At 57.5% G+C, this 18214-nt stretch overlaps 2 protein-coding genes across 4 annotated transcripts in view; one reads left to right on the forward strand and one right to left on the reverse strand.

Moving 5' to 3' along the window:
• On the forward strand, positions 1–16915 carry LOC104022628 (scavenger receptor cysteine-rich domain-containing protein DMBT1). Of its 3 annotated transcripts, XM_087773044.1 has the most exons (17): positions 1–190; positions 2655–2987; positions 3104–3433; positions 4893–5222; positions 5621–5944; positions 6498–6827; positions 7099–7428; positions 8513–8851; positions 9511–9840; positions 10794–11123; positions 12352–12678; positions 12879–13208; positions 13794–14114; positions 14653–14982; positions 15227–15556; positions 16170–16286; positions 16432–16915. In XM_087773044.1, the coding sequence occupies exons 1-17, from the start codon at positions 76–78 to the stop codon at positions 16572–16574; spliced, it is 4989 nt and encodes a 1662-aa protein (XP_087629170.1). In that variant the 5' UTR covers positions 1–75; the 3' UTR covers positions 16575–16915. The 3 variants fall into 3 exon arrangements, with proteins under 3 accessions (XP_087629170.1, XP_087629171.1, XP_087629172.1); XM_087773045.1 differs by lacking the exons at positions 2655–2987; positions 3104–3433; XM_087773046.1 differs by lacking the exons at positions 2655–2987; positions 3104–3433 and having other exon boundaries at positions 12355–12678.
• The window catches only part of LOC104022629 (uncharacterized), a 132768-nt gene that overhangs the window by 52426 nt on the left and 62128 nt on the right, over positions 1–18214 (reverse strand). The gene's annotated exons all lie outside the window — the stretch shown is intronic.

The raw sequence follows: 18214 nt of genomic DNA on the forward strand, positions 1-18214 counted from the left end.
GGGACACTGGGCTCAGCTGGCATCTCTCACAAGGACAGTCCACTCCAGTCTCCAGCCTGTGGCCAGGCTGCGAACATGGGGATGTTGAGCAGTCTCCATCCCTCATCCAGCTGCCCCGGGGGGAGAAAACAACCCACCCGCACTGGGGCCAAGAGCGTGGGGACCCTCCTCCTGATGGCGTGCCTTTGGGGTGAGTGGCGTTCGCCTTCGCTGCTGATTGCAGGGACCCCATTGGCCACATCTGCTCCTCCAGCCTGCTCGGCTAGCACTTCATGGAGCACAGCAGAGGCTGGTCGGGGGTGCTGGGTTTCTCTTGGGGGTCTGGGGCAGGGGAGAATGACTTGTGATGGCTTTGGAGGTGGGTGAAAGGCGTTTTATGTGAAGTCTGGAGCTCAGCTCTCTCTGCTGCACTCCAAGAGCCATGCATTGCAGACCTACTTCTGCACACATGATTTTGCCCCATAATCAAAGGCTTGTGGCCCATAATTAAAGGCTTGTGGGCATTACAACAGTGGAGGGAAGCATGCCCAATTCTGAAGCTGTCTCTCAGCTGGCCACATTGTCCTGTCCTGCTTTAATCTTGGCTTATACCGGACTGTGCATGGCAAACTCATGGTATTGCAGCACTGAGAGGGCTTAGCCGAACCCAACAGCGCTGTGCATTAAGAGGGCGGCTCCCTGTATGACGGAGGGGTGAGCAAGTAGGGACCCGCATTGCCAGGACAAGGCTGGGTGGCTCATGGCTGTGCAGTACAAGTCACTGAATATTTGTTGGGCTAACGGGGTAGAGAGGCAAGATGCTGGCAAGAGACATGACACTTGTGCTCAGACAGAGCTGTAAGGAAGCCACAGACCCTGCAGGTCCCTTATCTGCAGCCATGGTTTGCTCTCAGACATCGGTGCAGGGATGGGGAAGAGCTCTGCTGCAAGAGCAATATCATGCCGAGCGTTCAACAGCAGCTTCACTTTGGAAATGGTTAAGAAAGGGCTCAGGGCTTTGCCCAGGCTGCCCCAGCTCAGAACAGAAACGGGTTATTTGATTTGGGCAACCTTCTTAGTGCTGTTTCACATTTACAAAGGGCATGAGCAGAAACACTCATCTTTTGATCAGGTTTGGAGTGAGCAAAATTAGGAACATGCTTTCCCTGCTGGTAGGGATTTCATTTTCATTTCCAGGATGATTAGTTCCTAAGGCCAGTTTGTACCGCTGCCTCTTGGAACTAAAATTTTGCTTTAACTTGCTTGGGTTTTCTCCTCCTTTGTTGATCTGTTCACAAACAGTACAATCTTCCCACTTTTTTGTGGAAATCCTGCACCTGGAAATTACAGTATGGTGTTTGCCTCTTCAACAGTCAGTATCTCCAGTCAGCATCTCCTGGCTGGATGGAGTCACCTGTGCTGGGATTTGTCCACCCAACCACAGTCGATGCACACATGACCGGGCAGCGCTTGCAAGAAACACGCCAAGAAATCTATCAGCTCTGATAAGTCTCAGCTGCGGGGCTGATTTATTGCTTATCACAGGGTAGCCTCATCGCTCCTAGTAAAAATAAGGAAGGAGAGCAAAAGGCACGCAGGGAAAGGATGAAAAAGAAGAGCCAGCCATCATCAGGACTGTGCTCTTAGCCTGGGGACAGGAGAGCTTGCAAATGGGAGACTGAGTGCCTGCAATGCATCTGGTTCATCGTTCCTCGTAGAAATGAATTTTGAGGGGTGGCTTTGAAAAGGGGTTTTATTGCAGAGGGGCTTTATTGCAAAGACGCCCTATTGCAAAGACGCCCTATTGCAAAGACGCTTTCCCACTCCCCGATGCGCAGCCCGAATGAAAGAGTTGAGTTATGCACACCTGCACACAGCATGCCACAGCTGCTCAAATGCTGTCATATTTGAAGGACTCAGGGACTTGATTTTTAACCTGTTTTGTCCTTTTTCTGGCCCCTGTGACTTCCCAAGTCCTACATCTGGCCCCTTGCTTGCCGATGGTCAGACCTGCGCACAGATCAGTGCCTGAGCACTTCAGAAATCATTATCCATGGTCAAAAAGCTTATTTACACAACGCAATCATATCCCTCTTGAACTTTTTCTGCTGACCCAGTTGAGCTCTCCACGTGACCAACATCCAGTTACCGTTCCTTGCTGCACGGTCTTCCTTTTGTTAGAGCTCTTGCAAAAGCATGCCTATGGGACCAGCGGCAGTCTCATGCTGTGGGTCTTGCACATTGCCAAGACCCTTAGTTCGAGCACTTTTCCAGTCAGCCCTGCAAGCTCGCCGCTCAGCTGGACCCGAAGGCATTACCCACTCTTGATGGTGAAGCTACATCTTTGCTGATGGCTGCTTCTACAAAAACATGCATAAGCTCAAATATCCATTTTTTCTGCCTATTACACGAGCAAGAAAAGGGCTCCTGGGGTGTGGGATCTCCACTGAGGTTAAGATGGTTAAATTCAGGAATTTAGATGCAGAGATGGGGCTCAGTTGCCTACAAACAGATGCCCAGGGCCATCTGAGATGCTCAGGACAGGTGTGGGATGGTCAGCACCTCTTCTGAAACCCTTTTTGGGGAGCAGGAGCCATCTCAAACATGCAAGCAGCCGAGCCCCATTCACCCCCAGGATTTCAACTCCCCTCCTCTTTCCCCTCCTGGCTTTGCAGGCGCAGCTGCTGACAGCCCAGGGAGGCTCCTTCGCCTGGTGGGTGGCCCTGGCAGCTGTGCTGGGCGGGTGGAGGTGTTCCACAATGGGACGTGGGGAACAGTGTGCGACGACGGCTGGGGTTCCCCCGAGGGCCAGGTCGTGTGCCGGCAGCTGGGCTGCGGGACGGTGCTGTCGGTGGCACCAGGAACTCGGTACGGAGAAGGGACGGGACAGATCTGGTTGGACGAGGTCAACTGCACCGGGGAGGAAAGGGACCTCTTCGAATGCCGAGCCAGGTCGTGGGGGGAACACAACTGTAACCACATGGAGGACGCCAGCGTTGAGTGCTCAGGTAGCCCGGGATGGCAGCGATCCAGCTGTGCACCACCTCCACCCCTCCATCCATTCCTGCTGTACTGGCAGTGATGCACAACAATTCTCCAACTGTTCCCCTTGGGGCACCCACAGACTCCAGCATCGCCGCCCTGGGCACCCTCCAGCTGCTCAACGGCCCCAACCGCTGCGCCGGGAGGGTGGAGGTGCTCCACAACCACATGTGGGGGACAGTCTGTGACGACGGCTGGGACCTGGCGGATGCGGCAGTGGTGTGCCGGCAGCTGGGCTGTGGCACGGCTCTGTCGGCCACCAGCGGGGCTCGCTTTGGGAGGGGCCACGATCCCATCTGGTTGGACGAGGTGAACTGCACCGGCACCGAGGACACCCTTTTCAACTGCAAGGCCAGAGCGTGGGGGGACAACAACTGCTTCCACGGGGAGGATGCTGGAGTGATATGTTCAGGTAACTCACCTTGAGGTGCAGGAGGGGTCAACATCAGACTTTCAGGGTCTCCTAACGGGCTATGGGACAGCTCCTGCATCCCCCCCAAGGTCGCTCGTCTGCAGCATCCCCTTTGCAGTGCTGGGGAGCACCCACAGCACATAGATGGGCAAGTCGCCCTGCGAAGCCTTTGCCCACCTCCTGCTGCCGTGAATCCAGTGCTAAGCTGCAGGAACAGCGAAGGGCTGTTCATTTGCAGTTGCATCCATGAATTACCGAGGACCTACCCCAAAGCCTGGATTGCCTTGGGGGCAACTAAGTTGTACCATGCAAAGCTTTCTGCAGGCATAACTCACCATCCCCTGTCCCTGCCCATCCAGCCAGGCCAGGTCTGTCTTGCCCATCGCCCACGATGCAGAGCTTTTGATGGAGTTTTTGATGCACATGTAGCTCAGCTCTTTTATTTGGGCTGTGCAGCAGGGAGCAGGAAAGTGCCTTTGCAATGAGGTCCTGCACCTGGGTCAGGGCAACCCCTGGTATCAATACAGGCTGGGGGATGAAGGGGATTGAGAGCAGCCCTGAGGAGAAGGCCTTGGGGGTACTGGTGGATGAAAAACTGGACATGAGCGGACACTGTTTGCTCACAGCCCAGAAAGCCAACCGTATCCTGGGCTGCATCAAAAGCAGCGTGGCCAGCAGGTGGAAGGAGGGGATTCTGCCCCCTGCTCTGCTCTGGTGAGACCTCACCTGGAACCCTGCGTCCAGCTCTGGGGTCCTCAGTACAGGAAGGACATGGACCTGTTGGAGCCAGTCCAGAGGAGGCCACAAAAATGATCTGAGAGATGGAACACCTCTGCTATGAGGAAAGGCTTAGAGAGTTGGGGTTGTTCAGCCTGGAGAAGAGAAGGCTGCAGGGAACCTATTGTGGCCTTTCAATACCTAAAGGGGGCTTCTAAGAAAGATGGGGACAGACTTTTTAGTAGGACCTGTTGTGATAGGACAAGGGGTGATGGTTTTAAACTAAAAGAGGGTAGATTCAGACTAGGTATAAGGAAGAACTTTTTTACAATGAGGGCAATGAAACACTGGAACGGGTTGCCCAGGGGAGGTGGGAGATGCCCCATCCCTGGAAACATTCAAGGTCAGGCTGGAGGGGCTTTGAGGAAGCTGATCTAGTTGAAGATGTCGCTGCTCATTGCAGGGGGGATGGACTGGATGACCTTTAAAGGTCCTTTCCAACCCAGACCATTCTATGATTCAATGATAAGGTACCTTTGCAATAAGTGACTTTGCAAGAAAGTGTCTTTGCAATAAAGCCCCTTTGCAAAGCCACCCCTCAAAATTCACTTTTAAGAGGATGCTGAGCATTGTGGGCACTTGGTCTCCAGTTTGGGTGCTCCCCACACACGGAGGATGCTCAGGCTGGAGCAGAAGAAACTGTGGCTCTGCCAGTGCACTTACCCTTGCATGTCATTGGCAGCTTCGGGGATGTCCGTCGCCATTGAGCTCCGCCTGGCCAACGGTTCGACGCACTGCGAAGGCAGAGTGGAGGTCACCCACAACGGCACCTGGGCAGCCCTGTGTGATGAGGGCTGGGGTCTGGCCGAGGCTCGAGTGGTGTGCAGGCAGCTGGGCTGCGGGAGAGCGCTGTCGGCACCCGGCGGGTCACGTTTTGGGCAAGGACCTGGGCAAACGTTGCCCAACAGCATGAGCTGCGTAGGCACGGAGACTGCCCTCTCTGCGTGCAAGGTGAAGCCCAAGGGAAATGGCATTTGTCACCATGGGAGAGAAGCTAGCGTGGTGTGCGCAGGTAACCCCCTTGGGAGCGACACGGCACGAGAAGTGAGGGGGGTCTTTGTCCATCACCTTCATTTTCCACCTCTGCAAGCAGCCCCAGACAATGTGCCCTCTTCATGGGCTTTTCCATCATGGGGTGTCATGGGATGTCCGGGGGGGCTGGAGAAATTTTAGGCGTCTTTCCAGAGGCATCGGTGACAATGCCAGTGGGTGGGATGCTGCCGTGGTGCAGCTTGCAGCCTCTTGCCCCTCTGCCAGCAGGCACTGGGGATCAGCCAGCTCCTTTCTGCAGTAATTAGACAAGCCTGCGGCACTCGCTGCAACACTCAGTGACCTGAGAAGGTGCCAGGGCATTTTTCCTTACCCGGAGGTCGCAGTGTGCCGGCCCTTCCCCATATTTCCCTCTTTTAGGTAATTCGGAGGGCGACCAGGTCCGGCTGGTGAACTATGGCAGCCGCTGCGCTGGCAGGGTCGAGGTCTTCCATAACAAGCAGTGGGGCACCGTGTGCGATGACAACTGGGACCTGCTGGATGCCGAGGTTGTCTGCCGGCAGCTGGACTGCGGGCGAGCGCTGTCGGCCCCTGGGGCGGGTCAGTTCGGGCGCGGGGACAGCATCATCTGGATGGATGAGACAAACTGCACAGGGTTGGAGAGCACGCTGTCCGCCTGCCGGGCCCGGCCATGGGGCGTCAATAATTGCTACCACGGGGAAGATGCTGGCGTGGTTTGCTCAGGTGACCAATGCTCCTTTGGCATCGCTCCATGCAAGGCGGCGGGAGGGGAGGGTGTCACGCCGGCAGGCCTGCACCCCCAGATAAGACTGGGGGTCAGCATCAACAGGCAGTGGGGTTTTCCTCCCTGCACGTGATGGCCCCATTGGAGGGCTGCTATTCCCATCCCAAGGTGTTTATTTAAGGCAGTGGGAAGCATTCCTGCAGGGATCCCTATTTCCCACCCCTCCAGGAACCTTCCAGCTCCAACAACAGGACCAACTCATTGGGGGAAGCCTGGCAAAAGCAAGCTGCCTGGCGAGCAGTTCTTGCAGGGAGTGGGGCTGGTGTCCAGGAGGATGCAGGACCAGCGCAGACCACGCTCTGCAGAGAGATGGTCTGGTGCAGGGTGCTCCTGGGGAGGGTTTCAGGGGTCATGGGGAGTCCTCTTCTCCCCCCCTCCGCTGTGCTTTTTGACAACTTGAAGAGGGGCCGGGAGCTTAATTGCAATAGGATAAGCATGGAGGGAAACTGGCCGCCATCTGAAGGCATTAATAAATTTCTCGGATGTTTGCAGACTCGATCATCCCCGAGCCGGCTCATCTCCAGCTGGCAAATGGCTCACACCGCTGCGCTGGCAGAGTCGAAGTGCTTCACCAGGAGGAGTGGGGAGCTGTTTGCGACCGTGGCTGGGATAAGCAGGACGCCGAGGTCGTGTGCCGGCAGCTGGGCTGTGGGACGGCACTGCCGGCATTGGAGGGGGTGGACTTCGGTGCCGGACCCCCACGCATCTGGCTGGACAACGTGAATTGCCAGGGGACGGAGCCAGCCCTTACAAAATGCCAGGCAAGCCCGTGGGGAGAGAGCAGCTGCAGCCATGGAAAGCATGCCAGCGTGGTATGCTCAGGTGGGTTTCACTCGGGCACCACAGCAGTGGGTCAGGATGCACCCATAATTTCCCCCATCCCAGTTGGGAGCAAGATGCCAGCTTCACCCCACTTGCTTCTGGGTCAAATACCCCTAAACCCTTTGAGAAGTTCCTCCATGAGGTGGGGATGAGATGCTGTGGGTTCAGAGGCGACGTGACCACACAGCACCAGCTATGTGCCAAAACGCAGGGTCCTTCCTCCCCCTGTGAAGGGGCTGGATGCTCTGAGCATCTCCCTGCCTGTTTGCAGGCTCGGCTGTTTCCAGCTTTGCCCCGGTCCGGCTGGTGGATGGCCCAGGTCGCTGCGCTGGGAGGGTTGAGGTGTTTCACAATGAGAAATGGGGGACAGTGTGCGATGACAGCTGGGACTTCATGGATGCCAAAGTGGTGTGCCGGCAGCTGGACTGCGGGATGGTGGTATCGGCTCCGCAGCGGGCTCACTTCGGGCAGGGACAGGGACCCATCTGGCTGGACAACGTGCGCTGCACGGGGACCGAGGCAGCCCTCTCCGAATGCAGAGCCAAGAGCTGGGGTGTCCATGGATGCAAGCATGAAGAAGATGCCGGCGTGATATGCTCAGGTAACCACTGTCCATTGCAAACCTTACCACGGTCCTCCTGCACTGGGGTTTGACTCTGCTTTCCCCTATGGGCGCAAGGGCTTGCAATGCAGGAACAGTTTGCAGCCAGCCTGGAGACCCTTTGCTTTGAAGTCAGCTCCTCGTGGTCCCTCCTGCTGGAAGAGGGCAGCTGTATGCAGACATTAAAGCCAGAGAAAAACAAATGCCTTGCCCATTTGCATGGCTAGTGCTAAAAATATGGTCTCTGGCATGCTTTTGGCTGATGTTATTTATCACAAATCCTGGCAGTTAGCACAGGCCAGAAACCATTCCCACCAGGCAAATTACAACACGGCCACCTGCTTCTTCATAGCAGGGCAGGCTGCAGTATGAATGGGTCTTCTCCCGTTACAGTCAGGGAGGACTCTCTGACACCTTTGCTTGATCCATGGAAGATGTACCCCATGATGCTCAGAGCTGTGTGAGCCCATGAGAGCCCATCTCCCATCCCTCTCTCTCCTCTCCAGCTCCGACTTTCTGCCAGGGGAAACCCGCAGCCCATTTTAGTGACTATTAAGAAGCTGGGGCCACTGGGTTGCAACCAGGTTGATTAATATCAGGATGGACTTTCCTTAATATCCATGTGTCACTGACCGACACAGCCAGCGTTGAATTCAGTCGCCCCAGCAGAGGAAGGTAGAATCTCCCCCTAGTTGGGCTAAGAGATCCTACAGGAAAATCTGTGCCCTTCAGGAGCAGCTGGAGGGCAGGTGAGGTATCCCGGGAGTCCCAAACGGCACAAGGATGCCTACATCTTGGCGACTGGACCCTACCCTATGTGTCTGCTTTAGGAGGGCAAACTATATAAGCGCCGCTGGCTATAGTGTGGTCAAGCCCATGCTAATCAAGCCTTGGGCTCCACTTGGGCCAGTTCACATCACACCTCAAAGGCCTGCCCTCTCTGTTGCACAAGAGCATCCTTGACCCACAAGGTGTTGTCGCAAGAACATCCTTGAGCCCCTTTGGTGTAAACCCATTGCTGGCAGCCAGAGGTTTCACGGGGCAGAAGTTATCTCCTTAACGTGTGTACACTCTAATGTTGTAGGATCAGGCATTTCCGACCTTGGAAACCTCCGCCTGGTGAATGGCTCAGACCCGTGCTCCGGGAAAGTTGAAGTGTTTCATGATCAGCGCTGGGGGGGCATCTGCACCGACGGATGGGACCTGGCCGAAGCCCACGTGGTGTGTCGGCAGCTGGGCTGCGGGGTGGCGCGCTCAACCGTGGGGTCTACCTCGTCTGGGACAGGAGATGGCCTGATCTGGGTGGATGCCGTGGAGTGCACCGGGACGGAGGGGGCCCTCTTCGAATGCAAGGTCAAGTTCTGGGGTGCTGAGAGCTGCAAGTCGAGGGGGCACGCAGGCGTCTCGTGCTCTGCGGCCACAGGTCAGTGGCGGTGAGTCGGGGATCCGTCCTCCCCTGGGGGAGGCCGTGCAGTCTGACCAAATTCCTCCATCCAGCTCCACCTTGTCCTGGCTCAACCACCCCTTGTTCCCGCAGTCCCACCGGGGAGTACTAGGTGTTTTCTGTTTCGAGGTCTACCAGTCCCTGGCTTCCCTCAGGCAAAATGCTTGGAAATCCCAAGCCTGGGATTCCCAGAAATCCCAAGCCTGTAAGACGTAGGCTTTCCATCACGTGCAAAGAGCCCTGGCCCACCAGGGTTGCAGCTGCCCCGTGGGTTTTCTTTTGATCCGTGCTACTGCACAGCCTCTAGTCCTCGGGGAGTCCCTTCTTTTCACCAAGTTATTCCTTGCTCAGGTGCACGATGCACTTGTTGCTTCCTTGCCTCCTTGTCCCCACGGGGAAATGCACATCACGGGAGCTCCTCAGTAACTTGTCCGGGTTCACAATCTACTGGGCATGGTCGTAGCAGGCTTGTCCCAGAAGGTGTTCATGCACGCACAGCATGGAGCGGCAGCAGCAGAAATGCTACATGCTGGTGGACACCTTGCAAGCCCCCTTGCAAGGGAAGGTCCACCATTGCCAGCCACTGGACAGGCAGGCATTTCTGGCCAGGATTTATTGTCCCCCGATTCTGTTTTTAGACTTGGACCCGGGGAGCTCGGAAGCCCTGCGGTTGGTGAATGGCCCGCACCGCTGCGCCGGGAGGGTGGAGGTCTTTCACAACCAGCAGTGGGGGACCATCTGCGACGATGGCTGGGACCTGAACGACGCGGCCGTGGTGTGCCGGCAGTTGGGCTGCGGGACGGCCGTGTCAGCCCCAGGTTTATCTGGGTTTGGACAAGGATCTGGCCCTATCTGGCTAGATGGGGTGAGTTGTCTTGGGACAGAAGCCACCCTCGCTGAATGCCCTGTCAAGCCTTGGGGACACCATGCATGTAACCACGTGGAAGATGCCAGCGTTGTCTGCTCAGGTAATCCTCACCACATCTTTACTGTAAGACGGACCAAGCTCCATCCTTCTGCAGGCTGGGAAATGTTTGGGAGCAAGCTGGCCAACAAATTGCCCAGATTGGTAGAAACCGTGTTAAAATAACAGTGTTCAGAGACATGGAAAAATGGGATACACTGGGAAAAAAGCAGCATGGCTAAAGACATGCCTCAGTGTCTGGTACCATTGGAGGTGTCCAAGATGTTTTCATGGGGTGAAGCACCTGCACCCTTTGGGAGCAGTAGCTGGAGGGTGCGGGGGTGCTGCTCGAGTGGCAGCAGATTTGACTATGCCCTGCCCCGGCTCAAGAGCAGACAGAGCGACTTGTGCTGCCGGCACTGTAAAACGCCAGGACGGGCAGATATACGCAGAGATGCACTGGAACCAGCTGCTCTCATGTGATACACCACTTTTGAGCTAGCTGCTACCAGTCTAGCCTTGGCCTTAGAAGGTCAGCCTCCACGGACAGGTCAATGTGGCAGTCAGAAGCGGTCAGGACAGGGACAACCAGAAAAAGATCCTTTGCCATTTCCTCTAGGCCAAAAAGCGGGTAGAGCCACCTGAACCTAGGTGATGCAGCTTCCAAGCAAGGGGGAAGGAAAGCATGGAGAAACACTGGGAGGGACTCTGTGCATCCCTTCTTGCCTGCACAGTGTCCCTCACATGGAGACACGTGTGCTTTCTCCTGTCCCAACCTCTGAACCAGGGTGCAACCACCCTCAGGGTGCAACTGGTGAAAGGGATCTTCTGCAGCTCCTTCCACCCTGCAAAAACCCCTGTGCTCGCTTTGCTACAAGTCCCTGATAAAGGGCAAGGGGCCTCGCTGCAGCAATGCCATCCAGAACCATCACAGGGATGTCCTGCCTTCTCCAGCCCAGCAGGTGTGAAGACACACAAGCATATCCCTAATAATGCCTGGTTTTGAGTATTTTGCAGGCTCGGGAATTGCCAGCATCCCCAGGCTTCGCCTGGTGGGTGGTTTGAGCAAGTGCGCCGGGAGGGTCGAGGTGTTTTATAACAACGAGTGGGGGACAGTCTGCGACGACAGCTGGGACATGAGCGACGCGGCGGTGGTCTGCCGGCAGCTGGGCTGCGGGGTGGCCCTCTTGGCCCCCAGCTTGGCTCGGTTTGGGTGGGGAGCCGGTCCCATCTGGCTGGACGATGTGAGTTGCACAGGGGAGGAAAGTGACTTCTTTGAGTGCCGAGCCAAGATGTGGGGCATCCACAACTGCCACCACGGGGAGGACGCCGGCGTGGTGTGCGCAGGTGAGAGCCAGGACGGGGCTGGCTGGAGGCAGAGCTCCTGCCGGTACCCAGGGGCAGGCAGCTGCCCCCCCTTCGGAGATGCTGTGTGCAGAGCTGGTGTAGGAGCTTCTTGCAGCTTTCACCCATGTGTATTTCCTGGACCTTCACCTCAAGGCCAAGTGCAAGGTCCTGCACCTGGGTCGAGGCAATCCCCACTATCAATGCAGGCTGAGAGTGGCCCTGCAGAGAAGGACTTGGGGGTACTGGTGGATGAAAAACTGGACATGAGCTGACACCATTCGCTTGCAATCCAGAAAGCCAACCGTATCCTGGGCTGCATCCAAAGCAGCGTGGCCAGCAGGTGGAGGAAGGTGATTCTGCCCCTCTGCTCTGCTCTGGTGAGACCTCACCTGGAACCCTGCGTCCAGCTCTGGGGTCCTCAGTACAGGAAGGACATGGACCTGTTGGAGCCGGTCCAGAGGAGGCCACAAAAATGATCTGAGAGATGGAACACCTCTGCTATGAGGAAAGGCTGAGAGAGTTGGGGTTGTTCAGCCTGGAGAAGAGAAGGCTGCAGGGAGACCTTATTGTGGCCTTTCAATACTTAAAGGTGGCTTATAAGAAAGACAGAGATGTTTTACCAAGGCCTGTAGTGACAGGAAAAGTGGCAATGTTTTTAAACTGAAAGAGTGCAAATTTAGAGTGGACATAAAGAAGAAATGTTTTCTGATAGGGATGGCGAGACACTGGAACAGGTTGCCCAGAGAAGTTGTGGATAATCCATCATGGGAAGTGTTCAAGGTCAGGTTGAATGGGGCTTTGAGACCCTGATCTAGTGGAAGGTGTCCCTGTCCAAGGCTGAAGGATTGGACTAGATGATCTTTAAAGATTCCTTCCAATGCAACCCATTCTACGAGTCTATATGAGTCCGGTTGGATGGGGCTTTGAGCAACCTGATCTAGTGGAAGATCTTCTTGCCCATGGAAAGGGGGTTGGAGTAGATGGTCTTTAAAGGTCCATTCCAACCCAAACCCCGCAGCCAGGCATCACGCCCAAGGTTTTGTCCCCCCGGTAAAACGGCTGCACGCGGCCATGTCAATCCCTTTTTTACTCTATGCTATCAATGCTCGAACGCTGGCCCTGCCCTGCTCCTCCCTGGAGGCATGTGGGATGCTGCAGGTGGGGGGTGGTCCAGGGATGTGGGGGTGCCCTGCAACCGCGCGTCCACCTATTTCCCTCTCCACAAAAGCAGGCAACTCCAGCTCAGTCGACCTGCGACTGGTGGACGGGCCACACCGCTGCGCTGGGAGGGTGGAGGTGCTCAACGCTGGGCAGTGGGGGACGGTCTGCGACGACGGCTGGGACCTGAACGACGCGGTGGTGGTGTGCAGGCAGCTGGGCTGTGGCAGAGCTGAGGCAGCCCCCGGCCGGGCTCGCTTTGGACAGGGGACGGGGCGCATCTGGCTGGATGACGTGGCCTGCTCTGGGAGTGAGGATGCCCTTGCCCAGTGCCGAGCCCGTCCCTGGGGGCAGAGTAACTGCAACCATGGAGAAGATGCCAGCGTGGTGTGCTCAGGTACGTCCTGGTCCTGCAACACGGGGTGTCCTGCAGGGCCGGGGGGGGTCCATCCTGCATCTTGCTGCCTCCAGGGTGATGCTGCAGTGAGATGGTCAAGCCCTTCCTGAGGTAGGGCGTCCTTTCGCCCCAGCCCCGGGCATTGCTACCAGCACCGTGTGTGTCCCCAACCCACTGTGACGTTTCTCTGGTGCTTCCAGATTCTGGTGCAACCAATGCATCGACTGTCCGGCTTGTGGACGGCCCGCATCGCTGCGCCGGGAGGGTGGAGGTCTTGCACAACCAGGAATGGGGAACGGTCTGCGATGACGGCTGGGATATGAATGACGCGGCGGTGGTCTGCCAGCAGCTGGGCTGCGGGGTGGCCATCGCAGCCCCGGCAGGGGCTTCCTTCGGGCGCGGGCTGGGTCCCATCTGGCTGGCCAGGGTCAAGTGCTCCGGGGGGGAGAATGCCCTTGTGGAGTGCCAGGCCAGTTCCTGGGGAGTCAACGGCTGCACCCACGAAGAGGATGCTGGCGTGGTCTGCTCAGGTGACGCTCATTCCTGCGAGGTCCTAAAAGCACAGCTTGGAGCTGCTCCCTCCCACTCCCCAAAAAGAAAAAGCCTTTTCCTCTCCAACCTGCCCCCAGGAGCATTGGCTGCAGGAAGGAGATTTCAAGGGCATGGGGGCTCATCCCCTTGCCAGAAGGTGTTGGCCCCTGTCCCCACACCCCAGTAGCCCACGGAGCTGCCCCGATCCAACCGCCCTTGGCACAGCTGAGCAGGGAAGGGGGGGAGAAAGGACGCTGACACCCAGTTGGGGATGCAGGCTGCACCGAGACTCTGCTGGGTCCCAGCGAGGCTCTGAGAAAGGGGATTTATTTCTCCCCTTCCCCAACAGGGACTGAGTCTGGTGGCCAAACGTAGGTGCCTGGTGGTGATTATGAAGCCCCAAGGGCCGTGCCTGCCTGCATGTCTCTGCAGGCAGGGCTCAGGCCCGGATCTGTCCTCCCATCCCACCATGGCTGGGCATCTGCCCTAGGTTTGCACCCCAGCCGCTGCCACCAAAAAGCCCCTGCCCCGGACACGCCGTCCTCTTGTCCTCAACGCTGCATCACCTGCTTCTCTGCCCACAGACCTGGCCAAGGCTGAGGTCCGCCTGGCAGAAGGACCGAATCGCTGCTCTGGGAGGGTGGAGGTGCTCCATGAAGGGCAGTGGGGGACGGTCTGCGACGACGGCTGGGACCTGAACGACGCGGCAGTGGTGTGCAGGCAGCTGGGTTGTGGCAGGGCTACGGCAGCCCCCGGCCGGGCTCGCTTTGGACACGGGATGGGGCACATCTGGCTGGATGACGTGGCCTGCTCTGGGAGCGAGGATGCCCTTGCCCAGTGCCAAGCCCGTCCCTGGGGCCGGAGTAACTGCCACCACGGAGAAGATGCCGGCGTGGTGTGCTCAGGTACTTCCCATCCTGCGATACAGGGCCTCTGGGGCGGGTGGGGGACAGGAGGGTCTGTCCTGCATCTGGCTGCCTCTTGAGTGATGCTAGGCCTGGAAAGGCATGTTTTTTGGGGAGGGAGGGGCCAGCAAAGGGTCGTAGCCTCTTTTTGGCCAGGCTTGTCCCCAACCCAGCAACAGGTTCCCACCCCATTCATAACCAACATCTCATCAAAACCTACCCCCACCCCCACCCCCCCGTGGCACTAAGCAAGCCAGGCCTGTCTCAAGGGGACCACCCGACCCCAAATCCCCACCCTGGTCTCCATTGCCTGGTCCACATGCTTGCATGGAGGAAACACCACCATTTTAGGGTATGAAGGTGCAACTGAAATCCATCCCCATGGCCACGCTCCTCTGGAAGCGTTGCGGGGGTTGCATCCCTTGCTGGGGGGAACCATAATGACTCTGTGTTTGCACTCTGACTTCTGGTTTGGGGATTTTTTTGGCAAGGTGATGGGTGCCTTCTTCTCCTTTCCTAACCGGCTCTCTCCTGCCAGATGCCAATGTCACAGAGGCGGCGCAGGTCCGCTTGGCCAACGGCCCGCACCGCTGTGCCGGGAGAGTGGAGGTGCTTCACCAACAGCGGTGGGGGACTGTCTGCGACGACAGCTGGGATTTGAAGGATGCCAAAGTGCTCTGCCGGCAGCTGGGCTGTGGGACAGCTGTGTCGGCCCCAGGCCAAGCTCACTTCGGGCAAGGGTTGGACCCCATCTGGTTGGATGACGTGGAGTGCACCGGCATGGAGTCCACCTTCTTCCAGTGCAGCCTTAGCAGCTGGGGACTCCATAACTGCAACCACGAGGAAGACGCGGGAGTCGTGTGCTCAGGTGGTCCCCATGCTCAGATGCCCCCAAAAAGGGTTTTATCTGGGACTGGGAGGTTGGCAGCACTGGTGGGACATCACTGATAGGAATGACCTTGCAAGGAAGCTGGGGGGAGGAATGGTGCAGCAAGTACAGGTGGCACATGGCATGCACACTCATCCTTGCATGCGTATGCACCTTGCATGGCCCTCTCCGTCTGCCTGCTGGGTTGGAGGGGCCGTCTCACCCCCTTTGCTCCCCCTTGCAGGCACAAACCCCTTGCAGGTGCGGGTGAAAGATGGTCCCGGTTCCTGCGCGGGGCAGGTGGAGGTGCTCTACAACGCTACCTGGCACAGGGTGTGCAGCAGCGGCTGGAGCTTGCTGGAAGCCGGGGTGGTCTGCAGGCAGCTGGGCTGTGGGCCAGCCCAGTCGGCGCCCGTCGGAGCCCAGCTCAGGCAGGGGGATGACCATGCCTTGCTGGAGGGGCTGAGCTGCCGGGGGACCGAGTCATTGCTCCTGGAGTGCCAGCAGAGAGACATGGGGCTGGGGCCGTGCAGGCAGGGCTCGGCAGCTGGCGTGGTGTGCACAAAGCCGAAGGGTGAGCACCGGGATCCTCTACGGTGTCCATGCTGGGTGGGGGGAAAAGGTCCCAAGGCGAGAAGAAAGGGGAAAGGTGGCACATGTTCATCCCAGCAAGGTCTTGAGGGCCTTTCCTGGGGGTTGTGCCTCATTTTCCATCACCCTGGCGAGCATCGGAGATGCTTTCCTGACCCCAGAACACACTCATCCCTCCCATTTCTTCTTGGAGCCCAAATTTCCTTATCCCTCTCCCAAATCCTCTGGGGTCCCTCCAGGACCAGGCCGTTTCTCAAATAGGTTGTGGTAGAGCAGAGACAACTTTGAAGGATTGCAGAGGGTCAGAAATAGGCCTATGTGAGATGTAGCACCCCAAATCCAAAGCAGGGCAACGCAATGGAGAGCTGATACAGGTTTTAAGAGCAGCAGGAACACGGAAGGTCGCTCCAACCCCCCCTCCCATTGTCCACCCAGGGAAATGGGTCTTAATGTGAAGCCTAATTAAGGAGGCCATCTCCACCACCAGCTGAGCTGCTGGGGGGAGGCAGACCACGTTCAGTGTTAGGTTTTCTTGCATGCTGTTACTGGTCTTGGCTGGAAACGGGATCCCAAGCCTGCTCTCCCCCCACCCCCAGGCGCTTCACCGTCCTGCTCGGTGCTGATAGCGCTGCTGGCTCTGGTGATGCTGCTGAGCGGGGTTCTGCTCTGGCTCAACCTGAAGAGGAGGTGCATGGCAGCAGCCCAGACTGGAGGTGACAGTCCCATCCCTGTGTATCCACCCCCCCAACTCACGGTCCCCACTCCAGCCACCCCAAAACCCAGGGGGACGTGGAGACGGGGGTCAGCTCAGCAGCTACCAGAGCCCGGTGACAGCCCGGCATTCCCTCCATCTCACAGCCCGCTGGCACCCCAGAGACCAGAGTGCCTCAGCGACGTCCTTCCAGCCCATGGGGGCCATCTACGTCCCCACCAAGGCAGAAGCCTCCGAAGATGCCGACACCGAGACGACGCAGCTCACGAAGGAAGACGCTGCCCCGTGATGCCAGCCCCTCCCGAGCTCGTGCCCCGGGGGGGTCGCCCAGGGCTCCCACTGCCCCCCCTTTTCCCTAATCTGCTTTCCTGAAGACTGCAAAGCAGGAGCTGACGGGCTCGAAACCAGCCAGTACCAATGACTTCCATCAGAAGCCCCGAAACAGCTGGCCAAGCAGGGTCTCCCAGTCTGGTGACATTTATTTAACCCGCCTCGGCACCCCCTGGGCAGCCCCCAGGGCTCAGGAGGAGCCCAATGAACCTGGCGACCGGCACAAGGCCAAAGGAGCAGAGAAGCAGAAGGAAGGGTGCAAATAAATTAAAAGGGGGTCCCTAAGCCTCCAGGCATGATGGGCGTGAGCGCTGGTGGGGGACGTGAGCTGCTTTTGTGCTCCTCTGCCATGGCTTCCCCCAGACCTTGGATGGAAGCAAGTCCCCCCATTTCTTGACCAACTCAGGTGCCAGAGCTGCAAAGTGCTTTACCCCCCAGCCCCGAATGCTCAGCTGTCCATCCCCGGGTGCATTTTGGGGCAGGCACAGAACTCCATTTTCCTTGCCTCATGCCCCCAACCTGCAACCATCCCTTGGGGACCCAACCGTGGGGAACCTCCCTGCTGAGGTTCGCGAGGACACAAGATGTGCGATCGCTCACGGTTCTCCGCTAGCACCCCATGCCTAAAAGCATCCCAGTACAGAGAGACCCCACTCTCAGCCTCACCCTGGGGGCCGGCAGGCTCGCAAACTGAGGGCTGTGCCCCCAAAACACCCGGGATGATGGGAGGGAGGTCAGAAAACCCAATGAGCAGAGGTCCCAACAGCAGAAGATGGCATCTGCCAAGGCAACTGATGCCTTCCTTGCCAGAAGGAAGCGCAGGTACATTGTGCCCAGTCCTCTTTCCACCTTCCCCAGGGATGAAGGACATCCCAAAACTGGGAAAGGGGCAGAACCAAAGGTTTCTCCGCATTTCTTCTTTTTCCTGTGATGCTTCAGAAGGGCTGGAGAGTAAGGTCCCCAAATTAGGAGCAAAATCAGAGTCAGGGCTGCTTGGGGTCCATCACATTCAGAAATAAACTGAAAGCCCTCCATGCGAGCCCCCGTGCTCCTCACCCCAGGTGAAGCTGTCCCCTAGATCCCACCTGAGAAACTCCAGGAGCTCACCAGGTGCTGGAGGAAACCTCTCAAGATGGACTGGAAAAGCTGGGCAGCACCAGCATGAGATCACCCCCCAGGCCATGGCTTAGAGAGGAGCAGGGGGTCTGCAGAACATCCAAGCAGCACAAAACCTGAAATAATTTCCTCCAGCAGCAAGGCCATCCCTTTCCTTACCAGCTACCAAGCTGGTGTTGGCCATAAGGTCATCACTTGGTGACCTTATCCATTGCTTGGTGATGACCATTGCTTGGTGATCACGCAACGCATGATCCCAGCACACGAGAAAAGCCTTAATTCCGAGATGGGCATCTCTGGGAGCAGTCACCCTGGGGCTTGAACCACCAGAGATGGTCCTCTCCCTCCATATGAAATGCAGGAGATCAGGAAGGTAAACCTCCCTTTGGCCTCCAGGATGCCTACGGCTGGAGATCCCACAGGGCAGGATGCCCATCAAAGGTTGGGGCTTGTCAAACCATAAGAACACAGAGAGTCTGGCTA

This window comes from Nipponia nippon, unplaced genomic scaffold (assembly GCF_047370975.1).
Source record: "Nipponia nippon isolate SJK-2023a ecotype South Korea unplaced genomic scaffold, ASM4737097v1 scaffold_38, whole genome shotgun sequence".
Classification (NCBI taxonomy): Eukaryota; Metazoa; Chordata; class Aves; order Pelecaniformes; family Threskiornithidae; genus Nipponia; species Nipponia nippon.

Bases quoted from the DNA above. Each gene is read 5' to 3' on its own strand.
- LOC104022628 (XM_087773044.1), top strand. From the start codon at position 76: ATGGGGATGTTGAGCAGTCTCCATCCCTCATCCAGCTGCCCCGGGGGG. The intron at 5,223-5,620 runs GTAACCCCCTTG...TCCCTCTTTTAG, and splicing joins AGCTAGCGTGGTGTGCGCAG to GTAATTCGGAGGGCGACCAG. The intron at 8,852-9,510 runs GTCAGTGGCGGT...TTCTGTTTTTAG, and splicing joins CTCGTGCTCTGCGGCCACAG to ACTTGGACCCGGGGAGCTCG.